At 41.7% G+C, this 17,470-nt stretch overlaps 1 protein-coding gene across 1 annotated transcript; it reads right to left on the bottom strand.

Annotated features, from left to right (window-relative positions):
- Positions 1-15,746: 15,746 nt before the first annotated feature.
- On the bottom strand, positions 15,747-16,988 carry kcne4 (potassium voltage-gated channel, Isk-related family, member 4). Its single transcript, XM_080186407.1, has 2 exons — positions 16,880-16,988; positions 15,747-16,408 (listed from the first exon to the last, which is right to left on the bottom strand). The coding sequence occupies exon 2, from the start codon at positions 16,374-16,376 to the stop codon at positions 15,933-15,935; it is 444 nt and encodes a 147-aa protein (XP_080042533.1). The 5' UTR covers positions 16,377-16,408; positions 16,880-16,988; the 3' UTR covers positions 15,747-15,932.
- Positions 16,989-17,470: the final 482 nt, after the last annotated feature.

Consider the following 17,470-nt stretch of genomic DNA (forward strand, 5'->3'; position numbering starts at 1 on the left):
GAATAGGCCCTTTGACCCAACAAGCCTGCACCGATCATGATACCACATGCACTTATGGAGTCCATATCCTTCCATTCCCCATCCTAATCATGTATTCATCTACTTGCCCCTTAAATGCCGCTATTGTACCTGATCCCACCACCTCCCCTTAAAGTGGATGTCAAGTGCTGGTCTGTTGCCTTGTTCAGTAGTTTTTTAATAAAATGGAAGACAGGCTGCCAATATTAGTACCTGCCTGACTTCTGTATTATCAGAGATTGGCACAATGATGTTAGGTTACTGGCCAATATTATCACATTAGATTTCACAGATGCACAGGGGAGCAACGATCCCAATTTCTAAGCATAAAATCCAGCCTCCAAGTCTATTACTCACTCACAGATGTAAATATAATGCTTAACTGCTTAACAAGTAATCATTCAAAACACCAGGTTAAGTTGGATTGTTAACTAGTGTTTAAATATTTACAATGTAATTAATGTTCAATTTTTAACATTCATTTCACAATACAGTTGTTTATATCATGGATATATTGAGCTACTTCCAACAAAGGCTCCTTGAGTTTCAATCAGTAGTGTACACTGAAAATGTGCAACTGAGTTTTGCATTTTATGTATTTTTCAAAGTACACACTGACAAGTAGTTAGACTGCATATACTGCAGAGTTAAATTGGATCTGATTTGAAAACTTTAATAATTGATTCAGATTTGTTTTCCAGATTGCTTCAAATTAATGTGAACCTCAGATGCCACCTCTGTCCACTTGGTGTAATTGCAATGACTGGTAACTGGGACTGTCTCTGAAACCTATTGGAGTCCAGTTCAGAAAATGAAAATTTTGATTCAGATTGCACTATCAGTCCTTCCTCGCCACCTTTAAATGTGTTCACTGATTGTTTGAGTAAATAAGCAGCATTATACTTGTGATAATAGTGCAGGTTAATCTTCAGGTGATGACAGTAGCATTTTTGCACCAAAGATAAAGAAAAAAAGGCACACAACCGAAACAAAGTGTATATTTTCTTTTGTTTCACACATACGCACACACACACACACACACACATACACAAGTATGTAAAACTAACATATTTTTCACACTCGTAAGCTGAAATATTAATTTTGAAGATTGTACACATTTCACTTTAATTGACTCAAATATTAGATTTCCTCTTCATTTCAGTGGAAATTTCGTCACATTATTTGGCTGATGATTCCCATTTTTGTTTCTTTCTTGCCTGTCCATGATTCATCTGCCCTGGAAATGGTTCTTCCCCTACTTTGTTTACATCCATTGGCAACATTTTATTTTGCTTATCTTCAAACAAAGGAAATTCCTGGATTCATGTCTAGTTGGTTTACATTTTCTGTATGATATTCCTAACACACTGGTAACAATTGGGAAGTATACTTCATTAACAATTTTTTTTTGTTTGCCTTGTGAAGTGAGAACTTTGATATTTGTTTGATTTGAAAATTAGTAAACGCACTGTGATAATGGAGACCGCATTGGTCTCTTGAGTCAGCAGTAACAGTAAATGACGTAGGCACAGGTTGTATGAGGAACTCACCAATGCTTGCAGCAGCACCCAGAAGGAGATTTTGGAGGAGGTGATTGCTTAGAGACAGCAGGCAGGCTGCTAGGTTTGGCTTGGCCAACAGGAGGGCATGAAACCTGAGGATCGTCAGCCCCATCTTCAGAGAAGGGTGCGGCCAATAAAGGTCAGAAAACAGGAAGACACCTCAAGATGGAGGCATCTTCTGAAGGCCTTTTCAACATATAAAATTAACAAGTAGCCAAGCAATCATTATGGAGGAGGAACACATTCATAGGGAGGCTTTTAGCTGCAGTTGTAATCCTTTCACAATAGTGGCTGAAGATGTGGAGCATGGTGGCACAGTGGTTAGCATTGCAGCCTCAAAACGCCAGGGAACAGGATTCAATTCAAGCCTTGGGTGACAGTCCATGTGGAGTTTGCATGTTCTACCTGTGGATTTCCTCTCAGTGTTCTGCTTCCTTCCCGTGGTCCAAAAATGTGCGGGTTAAGTAGATGGGCCATGCTAAAAAATAAATTGTCAGTGTTCAAAGATGTGTGTGTAGGTTGGGTAGATCAGCCATGGTGAATGCATGGGGATAGAGTGGTGGTGGGCCTGAGTGGAATGCTCTTTTGGAGAGTCGTTGCAGACCTGATGGGTTGAATGGCTCCATCTGTACTGTGGGGATTCAGTGGATGTGTGGGAGAGTGGAATTAACAGAGGTATTGCTGGTGTCCCAGTCTGCCACTGGAAAGCTGTCTCCATTCAGCCTCAGGGCACAGTGAATAGCATTGCTGCCTCACAGCGCCAGGGACCCGGGTTCAATTCCCAGCTTGGGTCACTGTCTGTGCGGAATCTACATGTTCCCCCCATGCCTGCATGGGTTTCCTTCCGGTGTTCCGGTTTCCTCCCAAGTATGTAAGATGTGCTGCTTAAGTGCATTGGCCATGCTAAATTCTACCTCAGTGTACCCGAACAGGCCTCAGAGTGTGGTGACTAAGGGATTTTCACAGTAACTTCATTGCAGTGTTAATGTAAGCCTACTTGTGACTAATAAATAAATAAACTTCAGTGGGAAGCCCATCTACTCTCTGGAAATTTCCAGATGGCATCCGGAGATTGCTCTTCATAAGTCTTTTACTGGCATAGTTAGCCACCTTTAGCTGGCGTGCAGGTCGCCATCAACCCTTCCCTCGTCTGAACATAAAGCTCTGTATGCAGAGGAATGGAAAGGGCAATTTCTGTGAGTTGGTTATTTTTATAATTGTGATCTGGCTAATTAGAGTACAAAAAGGAGAAACGCAAGTATGTCTGACTAATGTTCTTTGGAGAATAAGTGCTTTCTATTTTACCTACATGTCTTTTGTAAATCCTAATGAGTTAGGCAAAATGGATGTCACTTAAATAGCCCCTGCTATGAGCTTGTGCTTTAAAAGTAATGTCAGGATTTTTCTTTTACAATGCCGCATTGAGCAAAGTGTTCTTCATATATAAAGTTAAAGCTTAAGTTTTTCTCTACCAGCTGCTTGCAGTGGAAACATTGCTTAAGTATCACTTCCAGCGTGACTAAATAAAAAATGTGAGAGCTAATTGCAGAAAAAGAGAATTATAGGTTGCGGTTAGCTTTTTTAGAAAATATTATTTTCTTCTTAGATTTTTTTCTGGCCACACAATTCAGTGACATTACAGGTCTGGAAAATGATAACTCTGAATGCCAAATAATTCCATATTTGATTTGATTTATTATTGTCCCATCTATTGGAATACAATGAAAAGTATTGCTTCTTGCACACTATGCAGACAAAACATACCATTGAGTACAAAGGGGAAAAGGAAAGGAAAGGATGTAGAATGTAATGTTACAGTTATAACTAGGATGTATAGAAAGATCAGCTTAATAATGGTAGGTCCACTCAAAAGTCTGGTAGCAGATGTTCTTGAATCGAATGGTACATGATCTCAGATTTTTGTATCTTTTTCTTGATGGAAGATGGTAGAAGAGAGAATGTCCAGGGTGCGTGGGGTCCTGGATAATGCTGGCTGCTTTTTCAAGGCAATGAGAAGTGTGGATGAAGTCTGTGCATGGGAGGCTAGGTTACGCAATGCTCTGGGCTACATTCACAACACTTTGTAGCTTCTTACAGTCTTGGTCAAAGCAGGAGCCATACCAAGCTGTAATACATTTGGAAAGAATACTTTCTACGATGCATCTGTAAAAATTAGTAAGAGTCGTAGCAGACATGCTGAATTTTCTTAGCTTCCTGAGAAAAGAGAAGCTTTGCTGGGCTTTCTTAACTATGGCATTTGTGTGGAGGGACCAAAACCGGTTTTTGGTGATCTGGATATCTAGAAACTGGACACCTAGAAACAACATAATTATCATGAGCATAAATGACATGGAATGCCCTGCAGATAGAATCAGGGATTTTTTTTAATCTGGATTCCATTGTACAGGAATAGTGAAGGGAGTGCATGGGATGCATCGCACTTAAAGATAACATGTTCCTATCCATTGTGATTTTCAGTAGATTTTAAATTATACAATTAAAATAACCACATTTTAATAATATATACACATTGGTAAGTAAACTGGCTTGTATCCATATGTACAATTGTCAGTACGAGTTTGTGCAGTCACATGCAGTAGATATTTTCAGACAAAACGGCTTCATGCAACCTTACTCGAAAATCACAGGGTTGATTATACATTGGCAACAAAAGATCAGACTATCAGCAAGAAAGTGCAGACACCAATACAGGAATTTTTGTTTTCTATGTTGCTTTTTTTGATACGTTCTCCATTTCTGTTGATATTATTTGTATTCATTTCATGGTTTATGGATGAGGGTTGGATTGATTGATCACAGCTAGAAAAATCATAAACCCAGGATTTTCTGAAGAAATGTCATGTGAATGATGCTATTATAAATGTATAAGTTGGTCAGCAACTTGCAGTGTAAAAGAAATAACACATGAATTGTGAATCATCACAGGCAATTTATGCTGTGTTGTCTTTAAAATGTATTCATTGCTGTTTAATCCCAATCAACATCAATAGCCCAAAAAATGAAGAAACAAAGGTTTAGAGCCCCATTGCTGCATGTATCAAACTATTGTTGCGGATTTTAAAAGTGCTAAGTTTTAATGTTTGGAATTTTTTCTTTCTTTTCCTGGTTGTTTCTTTTTTTGTCTTTTTTTTAATCCAGTCTTCTTCCCCTGTTTTTATTTCTCATTCTATAGCTGATGTAGCATCGAATTCGCTCACCCAAATTCATCCTCCTTTCTAGAACAGAGGAACCAGGAGCAGGAGTAGGCCACCTGGCCCCTCGAGCCTGCTCTGCCATTCAATAAGATCATGGCTGACAATCTGTGGATTCAGCTCCACTCACCCGCCCACTCACCGTAACCCTTTTTTCCTTTACTGTTCAAAAAGCTATCCTTGCCTTAAAAACATTCAACAAGGTTGTTTCAACTGCTTCACTAAGCAAGGAATTGCACAGATTCACAATCCGGTGAATTGGGTGAAGAAGTTCCTCCTCAACTCAGCTCTAAATCTGTTCCCCCTTATTTTGAAGCTATGCCCCTAGTTCTAGTTTCACCCGCCAGTAGAAACTACCTCCCTGCTACTATTTTATCTATTCCCTTCATAATTTTATATGCTTCTATAAGATCCCGCTCATTTTTCTAAATTCTGGTGAGTAAAGTCCCAGTCTACTCAGACTCTCATCATAAGCCAACCCTCTCAACTCCAGAATCAACTGAGTGAATTTCCTCTGCACCCCCTCCAGTGCCAGTACATGCTTTCTCAATCATTAAGAAGATATACCATTGGTTCTGTTACTCACCAAAGTTCAGCTATCTGTTTTCCTCACTACATTTTTAGTTCACTCATCCAGCAGTTTACAATTCAGATAAATTGAGTTGGAAGATGCAGGAATAAGTGGAACAGACAAAGATTTCCCACTCCAGCAAGTTCTGGGAACAATAAAAAGATTAGAGTTACTGATCGGCAAAGTCTCCATGGTTACTTAATGAAGTGTGTAAATTTTTGGAATGTTCTCTTATTCAATAGGAACCTAAATCTTTAAGGAAACTTTATATCTGCACTGATTTTTGTCAGAAGGAACAATTTATGACATGAGATGCAAATTCATTTTCCTTTAGTTATACCTTCAAGATGTCATCTTCTGCAATATCTCATCTTACTGTGATAAAAACAGAAAATGCTAGAAAAGCTCAGCAGCTCTGACAGTATCTGTGGAGAGAAAAACAGAGTTAACATTTTGAGTCTGATATGTAAGTTTGTATAGGTGGCTCAAAAGCTTGATCATGGAAGTTTTAAGGCAGAAAGAGAGATGGGGATATTTTGGGGTGGAATCCCAGAGTTTAGGACCTGGGCAGCTGAAAACACGATTGGCAATGCCAGAATGCTTAAAATAGCAGATGCATAAGAGACCAAAACAGGGGGACTATAGAAATATTAAAGGGTTGTAGGGCTGGAAGAGGTTGAAGAGATAGGAAAGGATGAGGACATGGAGGGATTTAAAAACAAAATTGAGAATTGTAAGATGGAGCTGCCACTGGACCATGAGCCAATGTAGGAGCACAGACGGTCAGGTGAACAGACCCTGATGTGTGTTAGGATGTAAGCAGCAGAATTTTGAATGAGTTCTAGTATATGGAGGTTGAGAGATTGGAGACTGAGGAGAAAGAGCATTGGGATAATGCAATCTAGAGGTAACAACAGCATGGATGAGGGTTTCAACAATGGATAGCAAGCAACGGAGATAGGTGATATTATGGAGGTAGAAATGTACAGTTTTGATAATGGAGCAGTTCTGGAGTAAGTATTCATTTGTCAAACCCAGCATCAACTTTAATGAAGGGAAATTGATCCTCAGGGGTAACAAATTTTACCCAAGATACAAGCTCCTGACAGGGAATAGTTGCAACATGCTGGAAAGATAGAGCAAGAAGGCAATAAAGTGTTCATGAAAAGTTGCAGATGGAGAGATAAGTACAGTGACCTTATTTTCTTGGTTGATTTTGTAGTTCAAAGTTGTAAGTATATCATGTTGTTGAAATCATTAATGGAATTTTCCAAGGCTACTTCAGCTTAACATATTCAGAAGATTAATCTTCTTCCTTTATGAAGACTAATCCCAATACTTACAGCTACGATATTGGACCTGACATACAGGCAGTTAAATCAGGACACAGCAATTTGAACTGGGATATGGGAGAGGTGATGGTTTCCAGGCTTTCTCATACTGTCTGACAAGCACAATGATAGGTGCAAGTGACGGTTGTTAATAGGAGTTTAGAAAACTCAGGAAACAAGCTTAAATATGTTTTGCTACTTTTATTGTTTTAACTGAATGAAGACATATTATTGCATGTTAATATATTAATATACGATGCAAGAAGTTTAAAACCTATGAAGTGAAATCATTGCAGTCATTCTCACAGCACCAGAACAAGCAAGTGTCACTTCATATAAAACTGTCTAAACTATATAACTATAAAATTATATAAACATATAAACTGTCAAAGATATATAGCTCACACAGCTAAGCTTTTAGTCAAGGTAACTCTCAAGATGTTGCTAATCAGATTTCCAGTGATGGTACTGCCAGTAAACATCAAAGGGAGATGATTAGATTATTTCATGGTGGAGATAATCATTACCAGACACTTTTGTGGCATGAATGTTATTTTCCACTTATCAGTCTACCCCAAATCTTGTCCAGGCCTTTCTTCCTGTGGACACTTCAGTATCTGTGGAGTTGCAAATGGTGGTAAGCCATTATCAGTGAACATTCCTGTTTCTGACCTCATGACTAGAGGGAAGGTCATTGATGCAGCAGCTGAAGATGGTTGGTTTTAAGTCATTATCTGGAAAAGCGTTTGCATTTCTATCATGAGACTGAGATAATTGGCCTCAAGCAACACTAACTCTTTTCTGTTGTGCTAGGTATGGCTCCAACCAGTGGAGAGTTTTCTTCTGATTCCCAATGACTACATTATTTCTCAGGCTCCTTGGTACTGCATGGTGGTAAAATGATGCTCTCATTAAAAAAGGCACTAACTCACCTCACCTCTGGAATTCAGCTTTTCTCCATGTTGGACCAAGGTTGTAATGAGGTATGGAGATGAGTTCTCCTGCTTGGACCCAAACTGAGCATCAGTGAGCAGGCCATTTCTGCGTAGGTGCTGCTTGATAGCTTTGTGATGGCTCCTTCCATCACTTTGTTGATGTTAGAGAGTAGATTGATTGGGCAGCAATTGGTCAGACTGGATTTGTTCTGCTTTTTGTGGACAGAACGTACCTGGGCGATTTACCACATTGTCGGCTACATGCCAGTGTTGTAGCTGTTCTGGGATAGCTTAGCCGGGCATGGCTAATTCTGAAACACAAGTCTTCAGTGTTACTGCCTGGACCTTGTCAGGCCACGTAGCTGATGTCTCCTGTCTCTTCAGCTGTTTCTTGGTAACTCATTAAATGGATTAAATTGGCTGAAGACTGTGATGATAGGAACCTCAGGAAGAGGCTAAGATAGATGACCTACTCAGCACTTCTGACTGGAGATGGTTGCAAATGTGTTACCTTTTCTTTTGCACTGTTGCACTAGTCTCCCTCATCATTAAGGATGGGGATGTTTATGGGACCTTGCCTTTCAGTTAGTTTAACTGTCCATCACCATTTATGATTGGATGTGGCAGGAATGCAGAGTTTAGATTTGTTCCAGAGCTTGTGGGATCACTTTGCTCTACCACATGCTGCTTCAGCTGTTTAGCATGTAAGGAAAGTAATCCTGTGTTATAGCTTCACAAGGTTGCCATCTCTTTTTTAGGCCTGTCTAGTGCTACTCTTGGCTTGCTCTCAATCTGACGCGAGGGAGCTCAGAAGTTATGGCCCAATAGGTTCATGGCCGATCTTGATCTTCACCTTAGCTAGCCTGCACCCCCACCACATTCCCCATATCTTTTGATTCTCTGAGAAACCAAATATTTATCCAACTCACCCTTAAATATATTCGATTAACAATCCTCTGAGGTAGAGAATTCCAATGATTCACAAAGCTTTGAGTGCAGAAATATCTCGTCACTTAGTCCTAAATGATTGGCCCAATATTCTGCCATCTTGTTCTAGATTCCCCAGTCAGGGGAAACAATGACTTGGATTGTCATGACTGTGGAGAACCTTTCTGGAAGAGGTTGAAATAAGGAAGTCCTGACCTGAACAAAGCATAATAAGGAAAAGGGTGGTGGGTGGGGAGAACATGTGTTGGCATCAGTTAGAACTAGGTTGGCATAGGAGCTGTAATGGGCCATGTGCATAGTGGCCTGCAGTGATAGGAAGGATATAAGAGGCCACAGTGGAATGGTGCGGGGTCGGGGGGGGGGGGTGCGGGGGGGGAGGTGGTGGCGGGGGAGCGTGGTAATTGGATGCAAGGGATGAGGGCTGTTTTAAGTTTTACTTTTTTGTTGAAACGTGATACAATGTTGGAGCATAGAGGCGTTTCTTCCACCTCCAAACGTCACAGCCTCCATGCCCTATCCCAGGGTCATCAAGCCCGATTCCTAGAGAACCCCACCATCCCAGAACAAAAATCCCAACTTCCACACTACTTTCTCCAAGGTTGGGCTTAGTACGCCAGGAAATGTCCTGACTCAGGCACAAGAATAAAAATTTAGATCCAAGTTTCAGTATCTACCCTGTCAAGCCCCCTCATGATCTTGAATGTTTCAATAAAAATCATCTCCAATTTTTCCAAACTTCAGAGAATATAGACCCAATTTATTTACCTTGCATGATATGCCAACACAAGTCATCTTAGGGGAGAGCCTAGTGAACTTTGGCTGTACTACCTACAGTGCAAGTATATCTTTCCTTAAATGCAGTGGGAAAATTACAGAATACTCTAGGCATACTATCGCCTAAGTCCCATACAATTGTAGCAAGACTTGCTTATTCTTGTATTCCAATCTCCTTACAATAACGGCCAACATTCCATTTGTTTTCCAAATTGTTCACAGTACCTGTTACTAACTTTCTGTGTTCCTTGTATGAGCTTACCCAAGTCACTCTGAACATCTACATTTACAGATTTCACACCTTTTAAAAATAGTTTGCTTTTCTGTCCTAATGATGAAAGTAAATAACGTTATAGAATCATAGATTCCCTACAGCGCAAAAGGAGGCCATTTGGCCCATTAAGTCTGCACCAAACACAATCCCACCCAGACCCTATCCCATCACCCCATAACTCCATACATTTACACTAGCTAGTTCCCCCTGACACTAAGGGGTAATTTAGCATGGCCAATCCACCTAATCTGCTCATCTTTGGACTGTGGGAGAAAACAGCAGCATCCGGAGGAAACCCATGCAGATATGGGGAGAATGTGCAAACTCCATACAGGCAGTGACCCAAGCCGGGAATCAAATCTGGGTACCTGGCGCTGTGAGGCAGCAGTGCTAACCACTGTGCCATGATGCCGTTATATTTTGTGGGACTTCCCCACAAAATACTCCAACTGCCATCTTGGTGTCCATTCAATTAATCTCCACATATCTCTTTGCAGCCTCTTTATGTCCTCCTCACAGCTTGCGTTCCCACATGAATTTGTACTGTCAGCAAACTTAGATGCATTACTGTATGTCTTTTCATCTATGTCATTTGATTCTAAAGGGTGGGAGGGTGTGGTGTATACACCAAAGAACTGAAGGAAAGAGGAGCTTGTGTGGCAGCTAATTGGCATCTCCAACTCCAGGATAAACAGTGGCGAGTCAGAGGTGAGGATACAAGAAGGTGATGTAAAAAGCTGAGTGCACACACTGTCAAGAGGAGCATTAATTTGTGACAAAAAATCATTGTGATTTTCTTTTCCTTTTGCAGATGCCATGGGCTCATCAGATGGCAATGGTGGCACATTGGCTCCAGCACTGGAGATACCTAACGGGGGTCAGGATGGGGCAAAGATCATCACATCATTCCAGTGTGGTATGTTAGCTGCAGCGGAGGAGGGAGAGAGATCTGTCAGCCAGGTGAGATGTCTTGAGTTTGAGGAGATGACTGATGACAGTCCAGTGCTAATACTAAATCAGATGGTGCCCGAGCAGGGGTAGGCTGGTAACAGAGGGAGGGCACGCAGAACCTTCAGAAGCTGAGCAGTCTGCAGCTTTGGGAGCAGATGCTCCACCATCTCCTTGACCACACGGGCAAGATGAGGCCCATACTGGTGGTGATGGAGATGCTGTGTCGTTCCTTGACCATTAATATTAGGATCAGTTACAAAATCCTGAAAGCTATGAGTCCAATTCTCATTTGATTCTGCGAGCTTTGATTGATTTAAAGACAACTTTCAGCCAGCATTTGCAAAGATATAACAAAGTTCATATCCGGCATCTACAGTTTATTCAGCAGCAGAATGAGATTCTAAGGCAGCATTTGTAAGTATACAATGAGGTCATGAGGGAGCATAATGAGACTCTTTGACAAAGTCCATCTGTGCCTGAATCTTCTGACTAACATCAGCCCAGTGCAGAGCCCTCTGTTGCTGGACATGCTGCAGTCATAGAGTCATAGAGGTTTACAGTATGGAAACAGGCCCTTCAGCCCAACTTGTCCATGCTGTCCTTTTTTAAACCCCTAAGCTAATCCCAATTGCCCGCATTTGGCCCATATCCCTCTCTACCCATTTTATCCATGTAACTATCTAAATGCTTTTTAAAAGACAAAATTGTACCTGCCTCTACTACTACTTCTGCTGGCTCGTTCCAGACACTCACCACCCTCTGTGTGAAAAAATTGCCTCTCTGGACACTTTCGTATCTCTCCCCTCTTACATTAAACTTATGCCCTCTAGTTTTAGACTCCCCTACCTTTGGGAAAAGATATTGACTATCCGCCTTGTCTATTCCCCTCATTATTTTATAGACCTCTATAAGGTCACCCCTCAGCCTCCTACGGTCCAGAGAGAAAAATCCCAGTCTATCCAGCCTCCCCTTATAACTCAAACCATCAAGTCCCGGTAGCATCCTAGTAAATCTTTTCTGCACTCTTTCTAGTTTAATAATAACCTTTCTATAATAGGGTGACCAGAACTGCACACAGTATTCCAAGTGTGGCTTTACCAATGTCTTGTACAACTTCAACAAGACGTTCCAACTCCTGTATTCAATGTTCTGACTGATGAAACCAAGCATGCTGAATGCCTTCTTCACCACTCTGTTCACCTGTGATTTCACTTTCAAGGAGCTATGAACATGTACCCCTAGATTTCTTTGTTCTGTAACTCTCCCCAACGCCCTACCATTAACTGAGTAAGTCCTGCCCTGGTTCAATCTACCAAAATGCATTATCTCGCATTTATCTAAATTAAACTCCAGCTGCCATTCATCAGCCCACTGGCCCAATTGATCAAGATCCCGTTGCAATCGGAGATAACTTTCTTCACTGCCTACACCTAGTGCCTACACCTTCTGCCAACTGCAGAGAAACCTGCTGCTGGGCATGCCACTGACATACAAGATGTCACATCATGGGGACTGGGTAAATGCCAAAGGAATTTGGGTCCATCCCTCCAACACTGTCTCCTCTACCTCATTTCCCCACCACTTTTTATCATGAGCAATATTTTCTCTGTATTTTCATTGCTTTGTGTTCCTTATTTATTCTTATATTGGGCACTAGTTTGGCTGCACACGGTGTTCTGTACCATTTGACTTTATATTAATTTATTGTTTATAATATTTATTAGTATATTTATGCCTTTATTTAAATAAAAGCATAATTATGTTCCACTTCAGATTGTTGTTTTGAGTTATTTTGTTTATTAATAGCTTTCTTTCATTTAGGTATTCAGTAGTTTGATGCTCAAGTGACACCTTTGCAGTAGTCTTTGTAAGGTTATGTTTTAAAAAGAATTATTCACAAAAATAATAGAAAAAGACACAAATCTTAAATATCTGAGAACTTAATCATAGAATCCTACAGTGCATAAGGAAGCCATTTGGCCCATTGAGTCTGCACTTAACCACAATCCCACCAAGGTCCTATCCCCACAACCCCATGCATTTACCCTAACTAGACTCTTGACACTAAGGAGCAATTCAGCATGGCCAATCCACCTAACCTGCACATCTTTGGACTGTGGGGGGAAACCGCAGCACCCGAAGGAAACCCATGCAATCACTGAGAGAACGTGCAAACTCCACACAGACAGTAACTCAAGCCGGGAATTGAATCCACGTCCCTGGCGGTGTCAGGCAGCAGTGTTAACCACAATGCCACCGTGCCACCCTTTTACTTAAATCTTTTAATCTTAATCTTTGACTTAGACTGCCGAGCTTTGAAATCTTCTTCAAATGTTTTCAAGTACTTTGAATGAAAGCAATTTGTTTAACTTCAAAGCAACAGTTCTCTTGTCTTGTTTTCCAAGCGGAGGAGGGAGAGATGGGAAGGAAATTCACTGAGCGAAATTTCCAAAAGCAGCAGCAACCAATTAAAAACTGTATCCCTGAGACCTCATGTGCTCCATGAGGCCTGTCTGCTACTGGCTCCATGTTGTGCTCCTCCAACTGTTCCATTTCTGGTGTTATATCATCTTCAGAGTGAAGAGTCAGCCCTTCCAGGGCAAAGTTGTGCAATGCATAATATAGTGTTACAATCTTGAAAACTCCCACTGGTGAGTTTTGCAAAGTGCCCCTGACCAGTCCAGTCAATGAACTTTTAAATACCTATTGTCTTCTCCTTCCTGTGCCACATTGCCACGAGTAGGGTTTTATCCCTCCTGTGCTTCATTATTCCCCTAAAATGGTGCCATAAGCTACGTTCTCTATGGGCATTCCTTATCATGATGTGGATGTGCCGGCGTTGGACTGGGGTAAACACAGTAAAAAGTCTGACAACACCAGGTTTTAGTCCAACTGATTTATTTGATAGTAAACTCACAAGCTTTCGAGGGGACTCCCTCTTCGTCAGGTGAATGCATTCCTTATCACCCAGTATTCATTCTGTAATCCCTGGTGATGTGATCATGGTCCTCTGCAGCCTTGAGTTCATCAGAATGAATGAATCATGGGTGCTTCTCTAACTATCTGCATTCACATTGAGGATCTTCATCTGGACATCACACACTCTGTTTTCTCTCTCCCTGTGAGTGCTGCCAGACCTGCTGAATTTTTCCAGCATTTTCCAGTTTGTTTCAGTTCCCAGCATCCATAATATTTTCCTTCCTTAAAGCTTACTTTAATATTTGTTTTGCTATGATTTTTGTTTGTGTCCCCCTCCCCCCTCGCTAATGCCCTCCTGAACTCAATCACTTATGGTGTAGTCTGAACCTCAGGGGCAACACAGTGGTTATCCTGCTGCCTCACAGTGCCAAGGACTCAGGTTCAATTCCTGGCTTGGTCACTGTCTGTGTGGAGTCTGCACACTCTCCCTGTATCTGCGTGGAATTCCTCTGGGTGTTCTGCTTTCCTCTCACAGTCTGAAAGACATGTTGGTTAGGTGCCATTGGCCATGCTAAATACTCCCTCAGTGTTCCCGAACAGATGGGCGACTGGGGACTTTCCCAGTAACTTCATTGCCTTGCTAATGCAAGCCTACTTGTGACACTAATAAGTAAACTTAAATAGTATCATTCTTACTTCTTTACCCCCCCACTCCCCCCCTCCACTATTGGTCATACGCCTAATCATTGAGCCAAACAGTTGATTCAGAATGGAGCACGTTTCAGAGACCAAACTGCTTGTGAAGCAGTCAGCCTGCACACAGGAAATGTGGACAGTCACAGGATTAGTTTCAGCACACTGCATCACACAGGTCGCTCATGCTGCCGGTCAGGCCCTTGCCTGATCATCCCTGCCCTTATCCTGGGAATATTGATGCCTTGACATTAGTGTGCTCAGCATAGTCACTGAACCTGGAGCCACTTGGCTCCACACCAAGTGAGGCAGGGCACTTTACTCAAGGGAGCATCAGGGATTCATTACATAACAGACTTTCCACATTTCAAATAAACACAGACAAACGATCTGAAGATCAGATAATTTTAATCCAACCCAGTAATAAATATTTACAAATGCTGCGCAGTTTCAACTATTTACATGATTTACAAATTAATTTAAAATTAATAGAAGACTTTGTGGAAATTCTGACAGACTCCCACGTCAATTTCAGCTGGAATGTTTTACAGTTTTCAAGTACTTCCAGGCTGATTGCCAGTGAAGATTTTGGAGCCGCTGCCAACAGAACTTTTGCCCATTCGCCACCTTAAGTAAAACATGCATTTATCCCTTTGGTGCATGACAGTGCTGTGCTGCACCCTCTAATGTATTGAATATTCTACTTTTGCTTATTTTGCAGATAAAGGAATATCTTCCATGGATTACTAATTTAAAAATCATTATCACCGACCCTAAAATATTAGCTATCTGTCGAGCAGCAATGCTGAGTTACGCTGGGATGTGAGAATATGCATAATATACTCTGTCTATTTTACATGTCAGTAGTGCACACGTTTGAAAATTGTGTCCAATAAGATGGTCCACAAAAGCAACTTCCAATTTCTTTGCAAAGTGGAAATGTATTGCAAAACTCTGGAACTCTCACATCTTTGTGTGTGCATGGGAGTTTGTATGTGTGTGTGTATAGGGTTTGTCTATGTGGGTGTGTATTAATGTGTGTATGTGTGTGTTTACGTATGTCTTTGTGAATGTGGGTGTCTGTGTGGGGGGTTTTGTGTATATGTGTGTGTGGGTTTGCGTGTGTGTGAGAGACTGTATGTGTGAGTTTATGTATGTGTGAGTTTATGTATGTGTGCGAATGTGTGTGGTTTATGTGAGGGGTTGTGTATGGGTTGGTGGCCGCCTGTGTGTATATGTTTCTGTGTGGATATGGGTTTAAGTGTGCATGGATTTGTGTGTGTGTGTGTGTGTGAATGTGTCTGTGCTTGTTTGTGTGGGGCGTTTTGTGTGTGTGTGTGTGTGGAGATTGTGTGTATGTGTTTCTGTATGTGGATATGGGTTTGTTTGTGTGCATGGATATGTGCGTGTGTGTGTGTGTGGAGGTTGTGGGTGTGTTTGTGTGTATGAATGGGTTTGTGTGGGGGGTTGTGTGTGGTGGGAGAGATCATGCATATATGTTTCTGTGTGCGCAGGGCTTTGTGCATATGTGCTTTTGTGTAGGTATGTATTTTTGTGTGTGCGTGTGTGCAGGTTTGTGTGTGTGGAGTGGGGGTGGGGTTGTGTGTACCGAATGCTGAATACTTCGAGCACGATTGGGTTTGGTCACCATCGATCCAGCCCAGCCAACATCACGACTTTGGTGACTATCAAACTCTAACTTTAGTCATGCACTGCGTTCTGAGAAGTCCACCTTTCAATGGTTTTAGCAAGGGTTTTCAGTTGGCGTGTGAGTGCTGCGTTCACTGCTGTCTGACACATCACTGAGCAGATTTTCAGTTCCGTCCGCCTCTTCCTCCACGGCCACATGGATGTCCTGTGCTGCCTCCGAGCTCCCGCTGCTCTCCATTGTGCACATGGCGCATGAGAGAGCGGGCACCACGCTCTCCGGCAAGGCGCTGAACACCAGGGGCATGTTCACCGCCTTCAGTCCAGCCCACTCCCCTCTGCCCGCATACAGGAACAGCGTGTCATCTTTCCGCTCGTGTCTCTTTGATTTGATATAACCGAGCACTATCCCCAGCAGAAAGACTCCGTAGAAAGACATGACGATTAAAATGTACAGATACTCGTTGTCTTCCGAATCACTTGCAGTCTCCGCCGCCTGACTGTATGTCTCAGCGAAGTTGGTCTCATTTAAATGACCCATCTTTGAAATTCAATTTCCTTCACAGAATGAGTCTGGCACAGAAGGAATTAACACGTCAGTCCACAGCAAAGCTTAAAATGCAAATATTAAAAAGTGCTAATATTAAAAAGGGTTTGAGAGACCATTTTTGAATTTTCTACCTAAAATTAGCAAACTGTAATCTGAAGTGCTATAGTCTGGGTGGGGTAAGAAAATTTTTTATTTCAAAAATATACTTCATTCATAAAATTCTCAAATAAACCATTGCAAACCTACATATCTATAAATTGCAAACAGTGCGGAATAACAACATTTTTACAGTCCTATACAATTTTATAAAATAATATACTATTTCTCAGTCTGGGTAGGGTAAGAAATCTCACAACACCAGGTTAGTATCTGGCGTTGTGAGACTTCTTACTGTGCCCACCCCAGTCCAACGCCGGCATCTCCACATCACAGTCTGGGTAGGATCATACTTGGAGTATATTCTGTTTAAAGCACCTTGGAAGGTAATTACTCACCACGGGTTATAAAAAGGTGTCACTAAGTCTTCGGGGAAATGTTGAAGTTAGTTAAGAGTTCATGGATCTGCCGTTTATAAACTTCAGTTAACTGGTGCCCAGTTATCTGTCTCCGTTTACTGCCTGTGCGAACTGCAGAGCTTTATATAGGCTTCACTGTGCACCATCACGTGCTGAGGGAAGTTCACAATAAGCTGTAGAGCCGGATCCAACTTCTTTTCCTTTAGGGTGAGGCTAGCAGAGGGCGCGCCGAATTATTAACAAGAGTGGGAGAAAAGCAAAAAATTGTGAAGGATTTCGTGACGTCTGCTCTCTGGTGTGGACGCTACTCTCAAATGAAGTTCAGTAAAAATAAGAAAGAGAGTGAACTGACTGAAAATGAACAAACTTTTTTCAATCCCTCCAACCTCCCCCCATATAACAATGATAGGCAAGAGGCAGGAAGAAGCAAGCCCATCATTGACAATCAGCCAGCTCCAATAATGTGATGGGGAATTTCCATCTCCATAAAACAGTCAAATCTGCAAAGAACTTGTGCGCAATCTTAAAGCTCATTTCGCTTTTGGGGGAAAGTATATTGCTGACGTGCTG

This window comes from Carcharhinus amblyrhynchos, chromosome 3 (assembly GCF_965287045.1).
Source record: "Carcharhinus amblyrhynchos chromosome 3, sCarAmb.v2.hapA, whole genome shotgun sequence".
Taxonomy (NCBI): domain Eukaryota; kingdom Metazoa; phylum Chordata; class Chondrichthyes; order Carcharhiniformes; family Carcharhinidae; genus Carcharhinus; species Carcharhinus amblyrhynchos.

Excerpts from the sequence above, each read along its gene's own strand:
- kcne4 (XM_080186407.1), bottom strand. The coding sequence starts at position 16,376 with ATGGGTCATTTAAATGAGACCAACTTCGCTGAGACATACAGTCAGGCG.